General features: G+C 34.8%; 1 protein-coding gene across 7 annotated transcripts; it reads right to left on the minus strand.

Annotated features, from left to right (window-relative positions):
* Positions 1–415: 415 nt before the first annotated feature.
* Positions 416–23372, minus strand: LOC108768916 (uncharacterized). Of its 7 annotated transcripts, none has more exons than XM_018519612.1 (9): positions 22401–23372; positions 15460–15492; positions 12995–13060; positions 9855–10102; positions 8921–9056; positions 8438–8878; positions 6743–7115; positions 6393–6587; positions 416–2466 (listed from the first exon to the last, which is right to left on the minus strand). In XM_018519612.1, exons 1-9 carry the CDS (start codon positions 22590–22592, stop codon positions 641–643), a joined length of 3510 nt encoding a protein of 1169 aa, XP_018375114.1. In that variant the 5' UTR covers positions 22593–23372; the 3' UTR covers positions 416–640. The 7 variants fall into 7 exon arrangements, with proteins under 7 accessions (XP_018375114.1, XP_018375116.1, XP_018375117.1 ...); XM_018519614.1 differs by having other exon boundaries at positions 8438–8716; positions 8834–9056; XM_018519615.1 differs by having other exon boundaries at positions 8438–8656; positions 8819–9056.
* Between the last annotated feature and the right edge of the window lie 949 nt (positions 23373–24321).

Raw genomic sequence — 24321 nt, forward strand, 5'->3', positions numbered from 1 at the left:
AATTATAGCAACGATATCTTCACCTTACGCGTCGTAGGCCGCGATATAAGGAAGTGCGATCGCTAACGCTTCGCATAAAAATTTCCAGGATATCGCTGAACTATCATTAAAATATCTCTAGGTAAAATGCGATCGTATACTGATATAATTGCTATGATTCGACGATTGACCTGCGCACCGCTTTCTTCTGCAAAAAAAAAAACTGCGAACGCGCCGTCGAGAGATCGTAAGTTTCCAAGCGCAATTAGGAGTAACGATGAGCACGATTGACAATGTTAAGGCTTGTGTTTTTCTCTTGCAGTATTAATTTATCTTTATTCTTTCTCGTATTGCCAACATTCAATAGCATAAATTAATAATATATGTATATATTTTATATATTTTTTTAATCGAAGGATTAATAAATCATGGTCTCTCAATTGTCGAAAAAAATTAATTTTCGCTGAAGGTGTAGAACAAAAAGTTCTTAGAATATATGTGTGCTAATTTATATTATTGATATGAGTGATGATAGATGAAGGAATTAATAAACTTCATATAGTGCAAGAAAAAATTTCGCTTGGTTCTCGCTATTGAATCATGCTCAAACTTCAACATAGAACCAGGAGCCCTAACGTCAATATAATTATCCTAACTATGTCTAATCAGTGGCGGCATCAGTCTCACTCTCCGTCGCCGACTCATCGCCGACTAGCTCCTCGTCCTTTCCCCCCGGAGAAACGAAGCCCATCTGAGCCAGAATGTTAAAATCGTCCGAGAGATCATTCACGTTCATCGCTTGCTCTGGGGTGTCGCTATGACCACTGCTGCTGCTATTGCTGTTGTTGCTGCTGCTGCTATTACTGCTGCTGCTGCTACTGCTGCTATTACTTCTGCTTCTCAATTGCCTACCACTGGATAAGTCTTGTCTCTCGGTGTCAGCCTTATCGTCAGGAACTGAGACCTCGTTACAAAGCTCCGAAAGATTACTTTGTGCAATGCGCAGTGCCGCTATTGTTGATCGATCGTCTTCGGGTTTCGCCGAATGTCGTATTACCGACGATCGCGAGTTAATACGAACGAGTTCGTAGTCGGCATAATCGTTAGATTGCGTCAAGGCTGCGTCCGAAAGACGACGAACGGGTACCTTATTCGCGACGATGTCATCACAGGCGTTTTTTGAGTCAGCGGCTAGCCAAGGAACGGGAATGATCAAACGATCCTCATCCAAAACGTCGCATGACGTCAATAGTGGAGCTTCAGTAACGGCACCATCGTTATCGTACTGTTCGTCGAACGGACTGTCCTCTCGGGCAATTTCGTCGTCGTCATTATCACTGATCTCATTCTTGTGTGCTAGCTTTGTTCTAAATGGCGCTGATATATGCGCTTCTTCCAATTTCACGTGCTCGAAGAATCGTGTGAGAGCGCGCCGCTGGAGCTGGACTGCTGCTGGCTTGCTGTTTGATTGCTCGTGTAGCTCCAATTCATGTTCTTCACGGCAGAGCTGCTGTCGCAGGAGCGGACAGTCTCGGTCGTTTGGGCTTCGTGACTCACGTGCACGACTGGTGACGGTATGGGACTTATTATGGCCTGGGAACAGTGAGTGGATGAAATTTCTTGATCGGTACTTCTCACGACCGAGATTCGCCGTTGCTGTAGCTTTCTCCGCAGATCCAGTTGATCTTGGCCGTTGCTGCTCGGTGATATTAATCTCGGGGTCGCCGTAAGAAGACAGTAGGATTTCTGTGGCTGATCTGGCTGACTGATTAACACAGAGTTTGCCGCGTGTAAGTTTGGCCCAGGGCTTCCTACCATTGAGGGTTGCTCGGTCCAGCTGATGGTCGTTTGAGATGGAGTGAAGAGAATTTGACAATTTTGATATGGTGACATGGAGTGGGATTGCACGATTGGTTTGTTTCTTATTGTTGTCACGATCGTAGAACAAGGAATGGGTGACGACGGGTTGGAGCACAGCGCTCTGAATGGTAGTGCTGCAACTGGTCGGCAATTGGTAGTTGAAAACTGCGGAGTGATTTTGGTCTTCGGTTTCACTGCCAGGAGACTGATTGGACCTTCCAGTCGACTCGGCGATTTTCTTGACGATGAGGTATGATTGATGCTTTTCTGGCTGGATGGTACTAGGCAATTGGTAGGAGTGGGACACCTGGTCTTCTTGGACGTAGGTGATGCTTGGTCGTGAGTGATGACTGATGACGTGATGGTTACGATGTGTGGTGTCTTGTACTCGGTATTCAGTATCAAAGAATTTGTTGTCTTCTGATTGGTTGACGTTTGTGGCGGAGATATTGTTGGTGGTGATTGGGATGAGGAAGGTTGAGGCAGGCAGCTGGTTGACGCCGAAGACAGTGGGGAGGACGTGTTTGTTCTGAGTTGCATCAACTTTATAAAGTCCACCAGACGCTTTATAGATTTCTGAGTCTTCTCTTGTTTGCCCAATAAATCCTGATGCATTCGCTGTTGTAGCTATTGCAAAGAAGACATAAATATTTTTAATATTTTACTGAGAAAGAGCTTCAGATGTAGCATGAGTTTTTGCTACTAACAAGAAAATGTATGCAAATATCCTCTTCAATTTTATCGTTAAATATATATATTATAAATGACGAATTGTAACGAAAAGAAAGTTGTTTAACACGTAGGCTTCACATTTGCATAAGAAGTAAATGTAATTTCATAAAATCAATAATATTGTTACTAATCATTAAACATTTTTTTAGTTTTGCAAAATTTAAAATTTTAAAAACAATTAAAACAGTGTGTACAGAAATATCTTGTGTGAAAAATAAGACATCTTTAAAAAATCTAAATGCAAAATAAGTATAAGATACAGCTCGTATGTCTGTGAAATATTTAGGACCTCTCTCTCTCTTTCATCAACTCCGATTAACACTAATTGGTGATTAACCAGGGTTGGAAAAGTTACTTTGTAAAAATAACTAGTTACAGTTACAGTTTTTTTTTCTTTCAAAAGTAACTAATTACAGTTCTAAGTTACCGAAACTCAAAATTAACTTGTTATAATTACATTTACTAAAAAAGTAACTTCAGTTATTTTTCAGTTACTTTTCTGTTATCATGACAGAACAATATGAGTAACATCCATTAGGACTACCAAAGAAAAAAATAATTTACGTTTACAATTTACTGACCAATCAAAAAATACTTCGAAGCATTTGTAGCATCAAGTGGACCGTAGCCTTAATCAGTATTCAGATTTTAACCAATTACATTAAATTGACAAATAAGTTTAAAATGTAAAGTAACTGTAAAAGTAAGGGGCTCCGCACAATAAAAGGAACAAGGAACAGAGAATAGAGAATAAGAATTTCAACCTATCAGAAACTGTATATTCCACAATACATGATTTCTGTTAGGTTGAAATTCTCTTATTCTCTGTTCCTTTTATTGTGCGGAGCCCCTAACTGTTAGTAAATTAATTACTAGTTATTGGAAGAAATATAACTAAGTTAAGTTACAGATGAAAAAAAGAAACTAAATTAAGTTACAATTACTGAAAAAAGTAACTATAACTTAGTTACAAGTAACTAGTTACTTCCCAACCCTGTGATTAACTCAATCATTACAATTTCCAACGTGAAAACTGAACACAGATTCCATACGTATTATGGAATTATTCGAAATGGATTTCGATCAGAATTATTCCCTAGATTTCTATTGTGTTTTCTAGAGAAAACGAAATAATTCTGATCAGAATCTATTCCAACTTGTTCCATGATAGGTGCTCAGAGGAGTTTGTCTCAGAAAAGGAAGAGAGAGGAGAAATTCTGATTCATTGAACTGTTATTAACACTTCTGTAAGTTAATTTTCGATTAACTTAACCAAAAGTTGATAAAAGAAACTTTTATGTTCGTTTTTACTAATGTAAATTAACTGCAATCTTGATTACTTTTTTTATCGTTTTCTAGTTTTAAGAATTAAAAAAGAGTAAAGAGTAAGTTAAATCAAGATTAGAATTAATCTACATTGGTAGAAATGGACATTATACATATATTTCACATTTTCGATATTATTTACTTGAAATTAAAAATTTAATTTGGAGAAAATTGTTTCAAACCATTTTAAATAAATAAAAAGTTTTTTAAGCTACAAAAACAAATTATATAAAAATTGAAGATGGGTATTTGCATATGTTTCCATCTAGAGGCATGTTCGGATTTCCATTTGGGTACTCCCTAGATGCCATGTCATTCTTGTTGTATACCGGATGATTAAACAAGGATGACATGACACTTGAAGAGCGCCCAAGTGGGAATCAGAACATACCTCAGAATAGCTTACCATTATAGTAACTTTTATCGTATATTCATTATACGAAAACTATAATTAACTTGCCAAAAATTTTCGCTATAAAAAAAGAGCTAAATAATAGAAATGTTTAATGTCATGCATTCTATTTATTATTTCTTAAGTCTACGTGCGTTTTTCCGTCTATGTCGCATGTGTGCGAGCTAATAAATTACTAAGATGTATTACATAGTTCTAACATAGAAATAGCTAATAATGTATTCCTAGTTTACATATGATCTAGTTCGAAAAAAACATGACAGATTTTTTAAAAATTACGTGACAAAAACCATATGATAAAAAACCACATGACTGTAATAATCGTCGATTTGTAAAGATTAATTCATACGATGCAATAAAGTTTAAACGCACTTTTAAATTTTCCACAAAAAAGGTAATATTTTTCTTTATGTCAATTTCAATAGCATGTCACAATCACAAAAAGATTAATTTATGTGCACATATATAATTGGCTCTTTTTTCTGTAATTTTTTTGGCAAGGTAAATATTGAAATGTATGAACATCTAGAAAACAACTATGTTATCATTAAATAAAAAATAATACAAAAATATCACACATGCATATGACACATATCGCTCTTAGGATACTATTTCATTTGTCGTATGATCAACTTTTCAAACGTGTTTATTGGCTACAGGCTAGATAATTTCTAGAGAGAGTCTCGAGAAATTCTTCTAGTACCCTAAAAGCATTTTAATAAAATTTTCGAAATTTAATATTTTATATACAATAACATACATATAATCTTTAAATGATCTTTGAAAATGATATTTTTGCATAATCGGTAAACAAATCTAAATATATTACATATAATATTCCTATCTATTATCAATAATATTAAAACAAAGTGGAAATTATATTTGAACACAATCTGGCGCTCTATATTTTTACCAATGCAGTGAGCAAACTATCACATCTAGATCATTAAAGCGCAAAGAAATGTATGATTTAAGAAATGAAGTTGCCTAATATTCATGAAAAGAATGATCAATAAAATCAAATATCCAAGTCGATTCTTAATCAAATTAGTGCATCTAAGAATATATTGTGAAACGGCAAAATATTAATTGTGTATATGTATGTGTATATACATACATATACATATACATTATATATATATATATATATATATATATATATAATTACGCAATAAACATTCTTGAGATCATTTTTCATATTTACAGACATATCTTGGACAACAGAATCGACTTGCCCCCGTATGAATAGAAAAAAATATAACGAAAAAACGCAGAGATCTTGCAGGTTCTTTTGGATGAAGAAACAAAAGGACGAAAATCACAATTTACAATATTCGATTAACTCAAGAGCATTCCAAATAAAAGTGAACTTTATAATTTGTCTCTATACAGGCCACAGGACGAACCTGGAATGACTGGCCGAGTAGTTGTGAGCGTTTTTCCAACTCGTAAACCTGCAATCTCAGATCCGAGTTTCGCTCGAGCAGGTCATATCTTTCTCTCTCTTTTTCCTCTGCAAGATATTTTGCGTTCAATATACAGGTTGTTTTTTTTTTGCCCTATCGTGGACGATCGACCAAAAAGTTCTTCTTAATTGCAAATTCTTCGGCCGTAATCGAGAAGCCGGTCTCACACGCGGACACTTCTTCCGGCAGGTTGCCTCTCTCGTTTATTCAGTGCGTGCGTGCTTACGCTCAATTAAGTCTGCGGCAACGCTGCGATACCTCGTTGTATGTTAAATCTAGAAGTTATGGACTCATGTTATACAAATTCCTGTATTTATTTAAAATAATGTGCTTTGCGCCGATTTACCGGTCCTTCATGATTTCATCTCGACCAATATCACTTCTCGCCGTTACTCTACAATTTACTAATTGAAAAGGCAGCAAAAAAATTGCCAGTTTTCCTTTATAATCGGAAAATCAATAATTCCCGGCCGACTTACTGCCGCAAAATGAGATAAGCCTACCGCGAACTTTTCACAACTAAAGTTGTAGGAATAAGAACTTTTTTGTCAATCACACGCTTAGTGCTATTAAAAAAGAGGAGGATTTCTTCTTTCAAGAAATCGAGGACGATTTACCGAATTTTTCGTCCTTTTTGTAATGAAATCTGTTCTCGCCTTCCAGTTGTTCCTCCTCTTCTTCATCCTTTTCGATGTTTTCTTCCTCCTTTATTGCTGAAACACATTTTGGACAGGTCCTAGATGGAGGCGCTGGTCGAGTATGACACGAAACGTGATAGTTACTTGAGCAATTCTTGCATGTCGTTAATGAACCTAAAAATTAACAAAATCGTGTATTAAATATATATGCATGTATGTATTTGCAGAACTTTTTAATAAAATTGTAAGGAAATCAACAATATATTTCTAACAATATATTTCTAACATATTTTATCATATTTTTTAACGTTTGTCATATTTTTATTCACCTGGATTTTCACAACAGATGCACACGATAGAGTCACTCCCTATCCTTTCGATGGTCAAGCTAGACGGTAATCCGGGTATGTGAACAGCCTTGCTACCTACCGACTGAACAGATTTGGCACTAGATACGGACAATCGCGTTTGATCGTCTTCTACTTTACTTTTATTCACGAAGACTTTGCTCTCCGCGTTTCTGAGGATATTTGGCCTGGTAGTAGATTTTTGGACTGGGACCAACGGCTTCGTTTGTGCCGGTGGCGAGGTAGGTTTGGTTGGCTGAGTTTTGTTAAGTGGTGACGACGGATCGTTCATACGTGCAGTCGTCTGCCGGGTGTGAGGTGGATTTCCAGATAAATAGGAATACCTCCTTCGTTTCTAAAATACATACGTCAAAATATAAGTTAAATAAGACTCGACAGTATGATGTCAAATTGTAGAAAAGGAACCCATCCAAAGCGTCTTAAATTTACTTTTTAAATACATAGATAGCTCAATTTATCTTTGTGTGTTATATTTCCGCAAAAACCATGCTATATAATAGTCTAGTGTTCAAAGTAAGTATTTATATGTATAAATAAATGGATGGAGATGATGTATGGCTTCATAAAGGCGACTCCAAATGATACGTCCAATTCACATCAATATTCGCGAATACACTAGAAATCAATGCTGGGTCAATACTGGACAGTGAGGAAGAGATAATTTTGACTGTCGCAAGAACTGCTACAGTTATTTCTTGTGCACAATTTTTATATATTGATAAAAAAGAAAAAAGCGACACAAAATGAGATGAATGATAATCTTTAAATTGAAGTTTTTTTTTAATTCTATATGCGCGGCAGCGGGCGCGCGCGCGCGCTGTCATTAAAGATTATTTTTTTCTTTTCTAAAATCTCGATTAAATAATCTGCGTTGAGCTCTGTTTGAATATTAATTCAAACATCATAACATCATTAGGATTTTTGTATTTTAGATATCTTGTGAATCTCAAATTTCAGGAAATTTCTTATATAAATTTACAAATTCAAGAATTAGGTTATTACTCCAATTGAGAACGTCGGCTTATGGCCGATATTCATAGTCAGTTCTTATGTTCAAGATCGCGCGTCTTGAACCAATCAGAGAGCTACATTAGCGTCTAGACATTACTTAAGACGGTCTTGAAATAAGAACCGACTATGAATACCGATCATAGATTTCACATATTTTTTTTTAAATAAAAAATAATACTTTTATTATTTTACGTTATATGTATATAATGTATATAATATATATGTATATAATATTATATTGCAAAAAATACATTATATTGAATTTAATCGAAATTGGTCAACGTAAAAGGCTAATATTTTTTTTCTTTAATATGACCTTCGTAACAAACGTCAACATTGATTTTAATCAACAACATAACAGTCAATGTCACATTGCTCAATATTAATGTACATTGGCCATGTCGTCCATGGTGGAAGTAATATTACTTCCACCATAATGTCGTCTAAAGCCGCTTTAAGAGTGGTTAATTAATTGTCAATGAGTTCTGGATTTGATCCCGAGTCTTGTCCTATGTGTGCCTCAATTTTATAAGATAATTAGAAAGTTGAAAGATATATAAGATTGAATGGTTCCATTTCGGAAATCCATATTTTACGTACAAAAATGTATATAAATAAACTAAAGCATTAACATATATTACTTACGGATGGTTGCTCGAGCATAGAGTATACAAAATGCGGATTCGCCGTGCTACGACGTTTTCTTTCCACTCTCCTATTTTGCAGCTCGATGAATTTGGATTTGGTAATAAGCCCGAGGCAATTTAAGTAGTAACACTTTTCGGCCGAATGTGTGAATTCAGTGTGTTCCTTTTGCATTTCCTTCTTTTGCACCTCTTCCTTTTGCACCTCTTCCTTTTGCACCTCCTTCATTAGTACCTCCTTTGTTTGCACCTCCTTCATTTGCACTTCCTCCTTTTGTACCTCCATCTTTTGCATTTCCTCCTTTTGTATTTCTTCCTTTCGCACTTCCTTCTTTTGCACCTCCTCTTTTTGCACTTCCTTTTGCATTTCCTCCTGTTGCACCTCCTTCATATGCACTTCCTTCATTTGCACCTCTTTCATTTGCTCCTCCTTCATTTGTACCTCCTTTTGCACCTTCTCCTGTTGTATTTCTTTCTTTTGCGCGTCCTTCATTTGCACCTCCTTGATTTGTATCTCCTTCTTTTGCACATTTTCTTGCGTGATATCAGAATTTTCGTCCAACAGCACCTCAACGACGTCGTCCTCGCCAGAAACAGTTTCCACCGAGTTGGGACGTAATCTGTAAAGAAACTTTCAATTTAAAAAATTCCAAAATCTTTGTTACACATATTTCAACGATGGATTTTCATATAAAATAACTTTGTATGATCCTAAACGAATTTCAATCTATCATAATTAATTCTATATTATTCGACTGTTTTTCACACTCCAACACTATATATCTCGATTTTTATTGTTCTCTATGATATTTCCTTGGTGAAAATTTTCTCAGAATTTTCATACAAATTGAAACACTTAAGAAATACTGAAATCTACATCTTAAAATGTTTCACATACGTGAGAATTCTGAAATATTCTAAGATTTCTATAATTTATAAAAAAAAAAATTTTTTTTTAGATTTTATAAGATTTTTTATCAGAAATTATAAAATTAGAAATCTTAAAATTTCATATAGAAAAATTATAGAAAAGATGTAAACTTTATTCAAAACTTGTAAAAAGTGTTCTAATTTGTATTAAAAAACTTGAGAAATTTTCTAAAGTTATTAAAAAATTCTGAAAGTTATATAAAAATTTTAAAAAATTATATGAAAATTGGTGAAGAAAATTTTCATCAGAGTTCCAATTAATAAAGATTGATAATATTACATTTTTTAGATAAAGATAAATACAACTTTTTTGTAAGATACAATCTGTAAAACAATTTGCGCTAAATACAATAATATATATAAATAGCATTCATGCATTTAGGGAATTTATAAGACGGGAGTATCCTAGACACTCCTCGCAAAATAACGAAGGATTAAATGGGGACTTCTTAATCAATTTACTGTTTCTTTAAGATACACAAGCTTACTTCGCACAATCGTTATCTCGTGAGTGCGAATGATGAACATCGCCATTTCTAACAACTTTTTCATAGTTCTCCTTCGAAGGTTTCGTCCCAAAACCATTAGCGGTCGCTTCATGCTTCGTTTCATTATTGTTCGTAATGTGATTGTTGTTGTTCAGTCCGAGGAGAAATGGTACGGAAACTTTCGATCCGTTCGCGTTGTCTGCCTTGAACGCGTCCACCTCTTTGCGCAGCCGCTGCACGATCTGCTTCTGTTATAACAAGCAGAGAGATATATATAGCGCATCGTAGTGTTACTTAATGTCGGTGATTTCTAAAAGAGATCCTTAAGCCCGATATCTACGATGCTAGAAATCGGTACGAGATCTCGAACACAGAAAGAATTAACGAATCACATTTAAACAATTTAATCACATGACCAATGCGATTAGTCAATTCTTTCTTCATCCGAGGTTTTGGACCGATTTCTAGCATCGTGGACATTAGACTCGAAACGGTTTACACAAGCGATGAACCAGGCATATTAACTCCGTTTTAGCAAAGCGTAACACATGTACAAAGATTCGAACAATTGTTATGCTTTTATATAAAAATACAAACATATAACAAATAAATGTAAATGTTATAAAAGGTGGGACAAAATAGAATGTTAACACAGTTGCGTGATTAAGATTGTGAAGCAAGGACGTATTTATTCTATATATATCTATATATTCAAAAGTTAACTTTCGCAAAGCTCAAGAAAGTTTCCAGCACTTTTAAAGTAAATGAGAAACGGATAACTGTTGGAAAAAATGGCTTGGAGAATATATAAACGAGAAAAATGTTCTCGAAGCTGCGAGAGCGAGGTGAGGAGTTGAGCAAGGGGACATAAACGGATGAAAAAGGACGTGGAGATTTTATAAAGAGCCGAAAACGTTTTCACAGGACATTTTATTGATTTTGAACCGCTCCGTCTCTCTGCTCCCGGGCATCTCTCCTGCGCTCACATAGTCGCTCTCGCTTCTTCTTTCTGGATTGTCTCCCTCTCTCGTCCGCTCAACCCCTTGCCCCGCGTTTGCATCACGCTTTCCTACTCTCGCAGCCTCTGCGTATCATCCCCGTATCTATCTCCTGTCCATTACATCCCGATTATTTATCTCGCTTGTTATCAATACCGTCGAAGGCAAGAGAACGTTGGATTAGAAAAGAACATAGCTATGTGTACAAGAATGGTATCACCATCTCGCTCACACACACTTAATCTTGGAATAATAAAGTTAACAAATTTTATTCACGCCCTCCTTTTTCATTAGGACTTTCGTAACTCGCCGTAACAAAGTTCATGTAATACATGATCGATATATTTAACCGTTTTACAGTCAGTACCACGCAAGTGATACTGCGGCATGATAAAACTCGTACTTTGCAAAAGTTAAGCAAAGCATGCCAAAGTTTTTGCAGCAGCCCACATTGCGGATCAATAATAGCTCTGATCGATACTAACAACTTGTACAAAACTATATAATTTTTCTATAGGATTTTTATAGTTAACATATCGATAGAAATAACATACCTGAAAAATAACAATGAAGCATTTTTTAAATTCTGAATTGAAATAATATTTTAATTGGAATAGTAAATATTCATAATTTTTCCTTTCATGTTATATTTTCAATTAATCAATATGTATTCAATTACAAGTTGTTTTTTACTTCAAAAGTGACATAATTTTTTAAAAATATAATTTTCGAGTTATTACTAGTTATAAATAAGTTAAAAGTTAGGTAAAGATTACTTTATCAATCATAGAGAATATACTAACTTAACTTTACAGTCCATCAGTTAAATAACTCTTATAACGTTTTTAAAGTTTTCGAAGACATCATAATATCTTTTACAAAAGTGACACATTTTGAATTATGTTGTTTTTGTAAATATAAAATGGTCTTCTACAGAAAACATTTAGAGTTAGTTTTAGTGATCCAAGTTTGAAGAAAAAATTGTTTTATTTTAAATTTATTCATTCTAACTGATTGAGGTAAATATATATATATAACAGTTGTGATACTTTGAATTATATCACTTTTGATGAGTTATTCCGAATCTGTTTTTACAGCATATCAAAATCAACACAGTTCAAAAAGGGAATTTTTTTAAGGATTTGATCATGTTTCTAAAAGTATATTCTTTTGCTGATATTAATTAATTAATAATTTTCTGTTAAGTTAAAAAAGTTTTTCTTCTTTTTTAAAAAACTTAATTTTTTTAGTTATGTTACTTTTGAAGTAAGAAACAGTGTACTCATAGACTTTTTGAGGACTGGAGCTTTCTAATAAAGTAACTTGTGGAAGATTGTGCTTTCTAAAGATTTTCGAGGTCGTTGAATTCGATTCTGGTTTGGGGGAATCCTAAAATAAAAAAATAATCTGATTATCGTGAAAATCGATTTTAGGTTCTTGGTACCTCTGTGTTTAAATGTCCTAAAAATATCGAATATCAAAGGGTAGTAATCTCTATGAAAGAGGATCACAGAGTTCATAATCAGAGAAATCATTTGGAAGCCAGCTTGGAAATTAATATTAACTGTTTATGTAGCATAAATAAAGAAAAACTAGAAACTTGATCTTGTATCTCGCAATTAAAAACTTCCTAAAACCGAGTGTTATGTTAATTAAATTATCTTTTTCAAATTCTGTCCCCCATATTAAATCCAATAGTTTGAATTTTATATTTTTTACTTCACTCGAATAAAGCATTATTAAATTATCATAGATCAAGTTTCATATTGAGCGAATAGCTTACAAAATAAAGGAGGGTGACTCAAATGGGGTCACCGATCCGCAAAGGGTTAAAACTATGTCATGAATTTTAAAAATTCGAACTGTGCCACCCTAATGTAAATTTTTGATTTGTGTCACTTTGTATACAAAAATACGTATATAAAGAAAAGGAATTATTAGTTTTTAAGACACAATCATTCTTACAAACTCATTTAACTTTGGACGCATTTTCACGTTCAAAATTGCATGATCGACCGGTCAAGAGATTGATTACGAAATTGCAGGGTCTCATAATAGGAACTTGAGAAAAGTCATAGTATAGATACATCGTGAATCACTACGTGCATGCAACATGAAAGAAAATCAATTGTCCGCGCTTACCTGGCATCTTCCCAGAGAGACGATGTGTACCTGAATCTTTTTTATTTGCCCGAGAATGTCTGAATTCTGTAACAAGACGCATTGTGATCATATATCGAATTCAAACACATTCATTTTGGAATCACGCAATCATCGAAATTTGGGCGATTTGCGTGCATCGAAGTCTTAGTGGAATATTGCGCGGAATAATTGTGTATATATTAATACGTTTATTGGGTATTATTGTCGATAATGCAAAACAAATAAATGGTTCAATTATAAAAAATTGACTTAAAATCGTCAATAAGAAGTCATTCGATATAATGAAGTTACATGTCAAGGATTTTGTTTTTTAAGCAATCGCTAAAATTAAACCGAATTAATAATTGGATTTTAAACATGTATAACAGAAAAGTTTCCCATAATATACATAAACAACATCACGCACTAATTGTCGCGAGACGAAATGTCTGGCCAAAGTTGTGCGCAGCGTAACTTATGAGATTCCAGAAATATAGCACAGACTCACGTAAAGTTTCATTGTATCGACTGTTCTCTGAATCTCAAATCTCATCATAATTAGAAATAAATCATATCAAATCGCAAACCCGGAATGCCAAAATTACACTAAAAAGTTACAATAAAAAATTACTTTGGACCGGACTAGGTTTCTTACAGATTTTTCAATGCTGAAAATGATGCCACAAACTAAAAAATTCCAACATGTCAGATTTCCAAAATAATTAAAATTTAATGGCTTTTTCGATATTCATATTTGACATTTTTTTCATTGTCCCGAAATTTTAATTAGAAGTCATGAATTGTTTATTCTCTATAAAATGCATGTTTTAAATTTCAATATTTTATTTTTTAACCATAAAGGATTTAAATATAGGTTTTTATCAGAGGTTTTTCTAAGATGGCAAATTTTCTGCTTATGACGATGAAGTTATATTGGTTAGGTTTACAATGTCTAGTTTGTGGCTTTCGATATATACAGACCATACAACTTTTGTATATAACATTTTTTTAAGTAATTTTTTCAAGGTATTCGAGATAAGCAATTAAAATAAGACAACCCGTGTGCATATATGTACATATAACTTTAATGCAATAATAAACGATAAATTACACTGTGTATTGATATTCACAAACTAGGAATTATATAAGTGTATGACTTTAAAATTCAAATAAACTTATGATAAAAAGCTATTCGAGCCAAACCGGATGCCATTCGCTAATAAAACAATGTCAACGACATAAAATATTATCAAAGATTCAAACATTTCGGCCTTTAAAATGATCATCCTCAATGAAAAGCATATAATACATACATTAATTTAAATCACAAATATCGAGCATCGCTTTTTAGTTAAATAAATTGTAATTATCTTCTCCGTGTATACTCGTTCCTCATAATTACATCCAAATGACAAAGTTATATATAAAATTCTTCAATATACATATTCAAATATTTAATTGTGAATATGTATTAGAGAATTTTATATATAATTTTGACATTTGAATGTATTATAGTAAACACGTATACGAAAAGATAATTACAATTTATGTAATAAGCTATAAAAAGCGATACTCGATATTTGTGATTTAAATTAATGTGTGTATTATAGTTTTTTACTGAAAATGGCCATATTAAAAGTCGAAAAGCTTAGGAATATTTTATCTTAAAAAAACTCTATATTTAAATTTTTCAAAACAATCTAAAAAATAAGATATTGAAATAAAACATGCATTTTATAAGGGATAAACAATACATTCATGATTTCTAATCGGAATTTCAAGATATCGTTGACATCTTTTATAAATAAATACGGCAAAAAATTTTTTCCATATTAAATCTCAATTATTTCGGAAACCTGACGCGCTAGTGAAATGTGACTTGTGGCATCATTTTCGACATCCAAAAAATATATAAGAAACACATTTGCCTGAATCAAAATAATTAAAGAAATTTTTTTTGTAAACTAACTTATTTAACATGGCGTTACATGTTTATGTTCCATAAAATTAGACGTTTAACTTTAGCACTAGAAGAAAAAAAGTACCAACATTTCTTACTTACTAAAGACTAAATAAATGAATTACTGTAAAAATTAAAAAAGTGATGAAAAATTGTATACTTCATCAGTAAAAGATATAATTATTAAAAAGTCAAAAAATTTCAGAATTTTTTTTACACAAAAAATAAAATATTAACCCAAAAAATAAAAATTGAATCCCAGGTAATAAGCTGACGTTATTTTGATATTAAAGACATCATTTTAATGTTAAAGTGACAATAGTTTGCTACCTCTGGGACTATTCAGTACTTCTAGTATTAATGTATTAAAATGTAGAGCGAAAACAGCAAAGTTTCATATTCTAAAAAGATAATATAAAACATTATCATATAATTAATGTAATTAAATAACAATGTATCGCCGTGTAATGATATCACATAGATAATGTAACGATATAATACTTACATTTGGGTCATCCTTCAACTTTTCCACGTACATCTGTAATTTAACAAAAAAGTTGCATCAATCATAGCTAAGAAAAACATGATACGTTGCAGTTCTATTATGTAGGACATAATGCAGGATCGAGAGGGAGATAAATAATTTAGCAGAAGTATGCCAATGTATACGGCCAACTGGAACACGATGCGCCATTACGCCATTACGTTCTCTCCCTCTCTTTCTTACCTTGTTAATACTCCTATTAATTAATAAAGATGCAAATTATCTCATATTTAACATCTCGTTAACTCGTCGCGATTCGCATTTAACTTCTTCGTAATGCCGTTTCGGGAAGCGATTTAAATACTCTAAGTACTAACACACATATTAGTTATTATATAAAATATATACAGGGTGTCTCGCAACTTTTTTCCAAGCGCTCTTATGTAAATAGAGCGGACTAAACTCGGTCGAAAAGTCCTTTACCATTTTGTAATTTTCGCAATAATTAACGAGATATTAATTATTAAAAATCGCTGAATATTGGTTTTTAATCATTTTTTTATTCAAATACTCAACTTTATAGAAAAACAGCAAAGGACAAAAATTGCTTATTTTTTTCTCATAGAGTTTTGAGAATTTTTTCTGAATTTTTGAATACCGTATTTTCTCATGTTGGTAAAAATAGTTGCTAATATAAGAAAATGCAGTACTAAAAAATTGATCAAAAAAGTCCTGAAAAAATTCTTAGAGCTCTATGAGAAGAAAATAAACAATTTTTGTCTCTTGTTTTTCTGTAAAGTTAATAGTATTTAAGTAAAAAATTATTGAAGACCAATAATTCGGCAATTTTTAGTAATTAATATCTCGTTAAACAATGGGAAAATTGCAAAATAATAGAGGACTTTTCGACTTAATTTAGTCCGCTTTATCTACACAAAAGCTTGGCAAAATATTGCGAGACACCCTGTATATATATTCTAATATGATTCTAAATTATATATATATATATTATATTCACAATTAACTTTCCTCGTATTTCCAGGAAGTAATCCTTACAATGTGAATATTATTATTTAAAATTAACACGAATACACTGTAAAAAATAAAGTATTAATTTTAACTTAAAGACGTTTAGTAGACTTTCTGAGACATGCAAAAATGTTAAAATTAACACAAAAATGTTAATTTCGACATTTTTGCATGTCTCATAAAGTCCACTAAATGTTTTTAAGTTAAAATTAACATTTTATTTTTTACAATGTAATATTTTAATTATTGCACGATTCTTGTAATATCTTAATTATTGTACGATTCTTGTAATTACGCGTATTATATTTTTAATTAACTTTTATACATAAAAAGCAATTTTTACAACCCAAATATTCAGAATTAACATTTGTTTACATGAACATTATTTTTAATTGCATACAAGAATACACATGTGCCTTTTATTGTATAATATTATATAATCATATAATTAAGAACAATACAGTATAGAATACAACTGAAAAGCAAAGGCAATAGGAACAGAGAATAATAAATTTCAACCTATCAGAAATAGTGTGTAACAAACATACGATAATATGATTATAGTTATAAATATAAAAACAGAATATAATATAATAATTTACATTTACGTGTATACAATGTAAACTATGTAAACAATATTTTACATATTATCTATGTAAACAATCTATGAATTATCGAAGTTTATGTTCTTTATCATTGCACTAGACTGCACTAAAGCTTCAATCTCGCTTATATATATATTTTTATTTATCAACAAAAGTCACTAAAGTCAGACATATTAACAATCATAAATTTAATTACTTTTTTCTGTATTATTGTGTTACCAATTTATAATAATTTATATATTTTACGATGCTTATATTGTCTGCATGAAAAAATTCGTATAAACTTAAGGTAAATAATCTTGAAATATACGACATAACTCATTGTCTAAAGCTTTATATACATATTATTTCCAAATATATCGATATTAAATAAAGAGCTAGTAATTATTATTCTTTCACGGAAAATGGTAGTAAATTCATATAAAAATGGTCTTGTTTTAATCTTAATAATTACAAATTGTAACAGTAATTTCATCGAGAATAAAAACAGAATTTTGCTTACATTGAGAAAAATGATTAAAAATAGACGAACCAGAAAATTCTGATTCATCTATTTCCAACCAGAATTCCAATTAATTCAACCTGACATTTTTCTCAGGGTATCAATGTGACTTTTATCCTTCTTCTTCTGGCGCGCAGGAAGACAATTCTTTTTATTTCTCGACACGACTCGATTATCGACCAGTAGTTTGTCAGTTCCGCGAGGCACACAAACTCGGCAAAATTCGTCTCGCTACGGCGCGAACAAAAGTCACAGAGAACTGAGAGAACGACCTTGTCAACGTTCTCGAGGTAAAAGTAAATCAAGTATGGACTCGACGACTCCGGGAAGCTTGTCGGCGCAAGTATCGACTTGCACCTGTCGTCCCCACCACGATATACGCGAACTTTGGTTACATAAATCGCGTTCGGTGAAATAGCAACTATTGTCTCCTATCGATGCGTCCCGTGTATAACCATTTTATCCTCTTTACAGGATCTACATACATAGAAAAAAGTATCATTCTACTGCCAAGAAAAATTAAAAAGTTACTTAGTTTCCCTTTTTTCTTTTAAGTAACGGTTATCATTAACAAAGAATATTTTCTTGATAGTTTTCGAACATACTTATTACTAATTGTAGAAAAACATTATTCAAAACATGTATTCAAAACAAGAATTTGTTTTTTTTTCAAAGAATATAAAATTTTATCGAAGAAGCGACTTATACCCGTTTCTACGAATGTAGTTTAATTTTATCTTGGTTTATCTCGGATTCAACTAACTATTCATCTTTTTTTAGTTTTAAGAATGAGATAAAGATGAAAGATAAATTAAATCGAGATTAAAGTTAATCTACATTGGTAGAAACAGATATATAATAAGCAAATCGTTTTCATTCAATAATCTTGATTAAACTTACTAAAATTCAAAATATATTTTGAATAAATTTTGATGCTTGCGATGAACTTATAATAGATTTATGAAGATATATAAACTTTTGAAATACTTGGAATGAGTAAATATTTGAATACAGTACTTTTTCTGTGTGCAGGATGTTCGAAGAAGATCATGAAGAAGTTCAAAGAACTGTTAATTCGGGAGTATAATCATTTAATTTTTTAAATAATTATCTAAAGTAATCTTTATATCACAATTAAGAATTACGTATTATTGCATAAAATTTCTTATTGCATAAAAATTGCATATTATATTGATTGTTCTACAATTTATTAGTATTTAAGAACAGTATATGTATATTTACACTCAACATTTTCTACAAAAATAAGTGGACAAAAAAACAACAGGTACATAAATTTTCGATCAGTAAGGAAAATTACTGTGACTAATCTTTGTTTTCTCGCTGTTGAGGTGTAAAATCACTCTCGGTAACTATTCCCGGGTTAAGCTGAGGAAAACTGACGCGAAAGTTTGTCGAACGTGCGGCTGCGTCGCGCACCGCCGCGCCAACAGGGAGATCCCTCTCGGCGGAAAAACGACGAGAGGAACGTGGCCGGATAATTCACAACTTATCGATTGTCCGACATGAAGCGTCTCCTTGCGAATCGAACAGACTGCGCCCAATTTCGACTTTCAATGAGCGCGACATTAAATTATTATCAGGAAATTCTCCCCAATCCTTGCCAAACCGAAAGGCAAGGCTTTATAGTATACGAGATCCCACCGCGAGTTTGTGCACCTATCGCGTATGTAGATGAAATGTAAAACAAAAAAAATCGAAGTTCGTGTTGAGGGCAACACTAAACCGCAAAGGGTGCTCAAAAAAAAGTGGTCAGAAATATCATTAATTACGACTTACGAGAGAAGGAGCGAGCGAGCGGCTCCGGGCGGTTAACAAGGACGCATGCTGCAGTAACTGACGGTCACAACACAAACTCGCGCGCACACATTAGGCCTGTTCTTTTTGGCTGAACTTTTGCACCGGTTCATCTTTCTTCCTCTTCTTTCCTCCTGAAGAGAAAAGGAAGAAAGATAAACTGGTGCAAAAGTTTAGCCAAAAAGAACAGGCCTATTCAATCGTCAGTTGCTGCGTCCTTGTTCACCGTCCGAAGCCGCGCGCTCGCTCCTTCTCTCATAAGAGTCGTAAGTCGTAATTAATAATATTCCTGACCACTTTTTTTAGGCACCCTTGCGGTTTAGTGTTGCTCTCAACACGAACTTCGATTTTCTTTTACATTTCATCTGCATACGCGATAAGTGCACAAACTCGCTCCTTCTTTCGTAAGTCATAAGTCGTAATTAATGAATATATTCCTGACACTTTTTTTTAGGCACCTTTGCGGTTTAGGGTTGCTCTCAACACGAACTTCGATTTTTTTTTACATTTCATCTGCATACGCGATAGGTGCACAAACTCGCGGTGGGATCTTGGGCTATTATGTCGATAATGCCACATTGATCTCGAGACTTGCGCTTATGGCCGAGCGATCGAGAGAGCGAGCAAGAGTCACCTTCGCCGAGCGATCCCTGGCGAGTGCGCTCGCGGCGCGGTGGTACAAAGGAATCCACGAAGGTATCGATATATTTATAAAGATGGTAGGGGACACGCAGAGACGTTCAAGGAGGGCCATCTCGTCGATTCTCGTCTTCCGTGCGAACCCAGGTCATAATAATACTATAAAGACAGAACACCAAAGTCATAATGATATCATAAGGATGTTATCACGATCTTATTTATTACTCATAAGAGGCCTATTTCTTTGCAGAGTTAAACCTTCTGCAAAGTTTATCTTTTCTCCTTTTCTTCCCACGTCAGAGAAAAAAAGGGAAAAGAGGTAAACCGTGTAAGAAGTTTAACTAAAAAGAATAGGACTAAGACCTAGTTCCATCAATGTAAGATTAACAATTTACTTTTTATCTTTTTCTAATTCTAAGGAAAAGATAAATTCTTAGGAAAAGATAAACAGTTGATACTTTCCAACAAAAAGCAATATTGATTTCTTTAACATTGGCAACAAAGATGTAATGATTCATTGTTATCTATGTCACTTGTTGAAAAGCAGTAAAGTTAAATCTAGATTAAAGTTACTCTTACTTTGATGGAACGAGGCCTAATGCCCGTTTCCATCAGTGCGGAACAACTTTAATCTCTGTTTAACTTACTCTTCATTCTTCTTTTTCTAAGTCTTAAAATTAGCAAAAGATGAAAAATTAGTTGAATTGAGATTAAAATTAAATTACCTACTATGGTAGAAATAAGCTTAAAAAACGGTATAAAGACATCATAAAGATATTTTTGGTGACATGTCTAAAAGATACATAAAAGACATCATAAAAACATCTTCTAGACATTGTCTGGGAGATTAATTCAGCAATATTGTAGCAACACTGCAATATTCCAACAAAATTGCACACATTGCAACAATGTTGCTACAAATTTATATAGTGTAGGGGTTTTGCTCAACTTCTCGCATAGTTCATCCTTTCTCATTTTTCTCCAACATGGTGAACTATACAAGAAGTTCAGCTTCAAAGAGCAAACAAAAACAGGCTTATGAAGTCATGATGATGTCCTATGATAAGGTAAAGACCACAGCACAAACTTTTCCCTAACTCATGATGCATAGTTGTATAAGTAAAATTAACCAATCAGAATCCTTCCTTTTCTTTCATTTCATAGAAAAGAGAAACTTTGGTTAATTCTCTATGTACTATGCGTTATGTGTTGTGCAAGTCTGTGCTGCGGTTTTTAAACGGGATAATTTGGATAAATTAACAAAAATTTTGAAATCGCATAATGTATTTAATTAAACATACAAAATTACTAGTGCAATAAAGTGTATGCTTTATACACTATTACATTATACAATTTTATACAATATTATATTTATGTTTGATTGAATACACTTGATTGAATATGCGATCTCATTTTTTTAATCTATCCAAATTACTCCGCTTTATTCCATCATTACTATTATTATGACTCAACCTGGAAAACTGATCAACAAGTTCTCGGCGGAGAGTTCGCGTTATAGTTTTAGATATCGCGTCGATTAGATATCGTTCGCGAAAACATAGGTAATTCGATCCCGCAACGAATTTCTCGGCCGCTTCCACAAACGAGCGAATGAGGCGCGTAAGGCACGGAAAAGAGAGAGATGGAGAAAGAGAGAAAGAAATGGGTGGAAAGAGACGGAAAGAGGGCGCCCGGGGACGCCGAGCGGGAGAGAAGCTCAACACGCTCGGCCATAAATGGAACTTTCGACTTTCGCAGTTCGCACTCGGTTTCCTCCTCGCCCTTCGCAAACTTCCTTCCGATCCTCAAAACCCTTCACGTGCGCGCGCGCGCGCGTGCGCAGTCAAGTTAGTAGCAAAAGACGCTCGGTGGATCTATCGAGTTCGAGTTGTCCCGAATCGATCGATCGATCCATCGTATCAACTCGGAGGGAACTTCACGACTCAAGTCAAGGAGAGGGGACGGGCGCTCTCTCGGCTCTCATATATGTATCCCTCAATTCCCTTATTACGCGCGGGGAGAAAATTAAAAACCTCCCCGCCGATCTTTAAAGATGTATATGCGTATGTCGCGCGGAGGAGGAGGCCTCCTTCTTTCTCTCCTCTCAACCCCCGACGACCCGACCATTCTTCGATCACTATCGCACACACAGCATCGCAATCTCTTTAGGTCTATTCGCTATTTCTTGCACTTTTTACACTCAAAATCTTCGTTTTCTTTCTTTTTAATGTTCAAAATACATACATTTATCTCGTTTTAAGTGCAAAAATTTTAAGAGTAATTTCAAGCAACGCGAAAAGACCTTTTCTTCCTCTCTCTCTCTCTCTCTCTCTCTCTCTCACACACACACGCTCTCGTTTTCTTTCTCTCACCTGATGCTCGAATATCGCTTTCTGCAATTTCTGTTGCACAGCAAAGATCTCCTCTTGCAAGCTCTTGGATATTTCCATGTTTTCTGGCAGGTGGTTCAGCACGTCAAAATGCTCCGGCCTCGGTAACAACCCTGGCGGCGACAACCCCGATCCGTGTGTATTGTCCCCGATGCGTTGGGGAGGAGGGAGCATACGGGGACGCGGGGCGAGTTGCGAACTGGCAAACGCTCCTCTCGAGAGTCGAAGCCGCGGGCTGCGCGAGTCACGACTCCGATGTCTCCGACAGTCCGACGAACGACGACGACGACGCGCGAACGAGCGGCAACGGTGGCGGGTCACCGCGACGCGTTCTCAACGTAATGCAACGCAACGTAACGTCACCGTCACCGTCACGTCTCGTCTCCGTCCGTCTGTCCGTCCGTCCGTCCGTCCGCTCCAAACTTCTCGGCCGTCTCCTCTCTCGCTCTTTCTCTCTACAAACTGCCGATGCGATGTTGCGCTTCGTCCCGAACGCGCCACAAGATCGTTGCGTCTCTTTCTCTTCCTACTCGTTTCTTCTCTCGCTCTCGCTCTCCCCTTTACCGCCGTGAACCTATTCAGTCGCTGACTCCCTCCTTCTTTCAGCCGAATGCGAATTTACCGAGCTCGCGCGGCGCGATGCAGCGCAGCGCACGCACGCACGCACTTTATTGTTAGTTACTTTACGTACGCACGATATATCGCGATGTATCTCGCCACGTACTTTCCCTTTCGCACTTCCCTTGTTATCGCGGGCGTTTTACAAGGTCGACGTACCGAAAAGTCACGATCAAGAGTCCAATCCCAAACTCGTCGTCGGCGACGGCGACGGCGACGGCGACGGCGACGACGACGGCAACGCGAGCGTTTTAACGCTGCCACCGGCGCGCTGCGCTGGCCCTCGCTCGAGTACGCGGAGTACGCACCGCACGGCCGCACCGAACCGAACCGAAGTTGATCGCACGCGCCCTCCTCGCCCTTTCCCCCCTCTCCGCCTCTTCCTCCTACGTTCGGACGGTTCGGACTCCGGCGCCCTTCGCCGATGATACCCGATTCAGCGGGGGAGTCGACGAGCTTTCGCGCTAAACATACGAGATTCGACGCCTCTGTTCTTTTTATGCCTGTGTTTTCACCAATGTAGATTAATTTTAATCTCGGTCTTCAACTGATTCTTTGTCTTTTTCTAATTGTAGGACTGGAAAAAGATGAAAAATTAACTAAATCGATATTTGATTTAATCTACATTATTAGTAGAAACGCGAGCATTAACTGAATTTCTTCATCGTTCATCTTTTGTTCTTTTTTTTCAAGGTAAAGAGAAAAAAAGAAAGATGATGAGCCATGCAAAAAGTTGGACTAAAAAGAACAGATCTTAATTAGCTCTCCAATGGAGACGTCTTTTTCTTTTCCTAAATCTGCTTTGGCAGCTGTCTCATGTAGCACTTCCTACACTTGAAATGAAAAGGATATGTATAATTAGGTGTCGGAAGGAAAAAAGAAAGGAACAAAAACTACGAAGAAAGTTCCAGTTGGTTCTAGTATGAGCGCAAGGAATAAGATAAAACCTTCCCTTTGCTCCGCGATTTCATTCGTCCCTTCTCTTCTAAACTATTTGCGACGAACAATTCTCTAGATCAGGTAACCCTAGACAACAATGTTGGCAGCACTGACAGCGCTGTACACTCATCGCCCTGCTATTGAACGACACGCGTGTGTCAACACATGGCGATTTATATGAGATTTGGGGATCGATTGGGATCGATTGTGTGCTTGAAACGAGATAAAAATGACAAAAGCGAGCAAATTTAGTAAAATATTTATAATTTGATTGGCCTATACCTACTGAATTTGCTTTTTTTTTTAAATGTTAACTTTGTTTAAAATACACAATCGACATCTTGTT

This window comes from Trachymyrmex cornetzi, unplaced genomic scaffold, assembly GCF_001594075.2.
Source record: "Trachymyrmex cornetzi isolate Tcor2-1 unplaced genomic scaffold, Tcor1.1 scaffold83, whole genome shotgun sequence".
Classification (NCBI taxonomy): Eukaryota; Metazoa; Arthropoda; class Insecta; order Hymenoptera; family Formicidae; genus Trachymyrmex; species Trachymyrmex cornetzi.

What these genes read in the sequence shown, in the direction of transcription:
- LOC108768916 (XM_018519610.1), bottom strand. Translation starts at nt 22,592, where the DNA reads ATGCTCCCTCCTCCCCAACGCATCGGGGACAATACACACGGATCGGGG. An exon ending in CGAGATAACGATTGTGCGAA is followed by an intron (nt 9,057 to 9,854) that starts GTAAGCTTGTGT and finishes GTTTCTTTACAG; the next exon opens with ATTACGTCCCAACTCGGTGG. An exon ending in CATCTGTTGTGAAAATCCAG is followed by an intron (nt 6,588 to 6,742) that starts GTGAATAAAAAT and finishes GTTAATTTTTAG; the next exon opens with GTTCATTAACGACATGCAAG.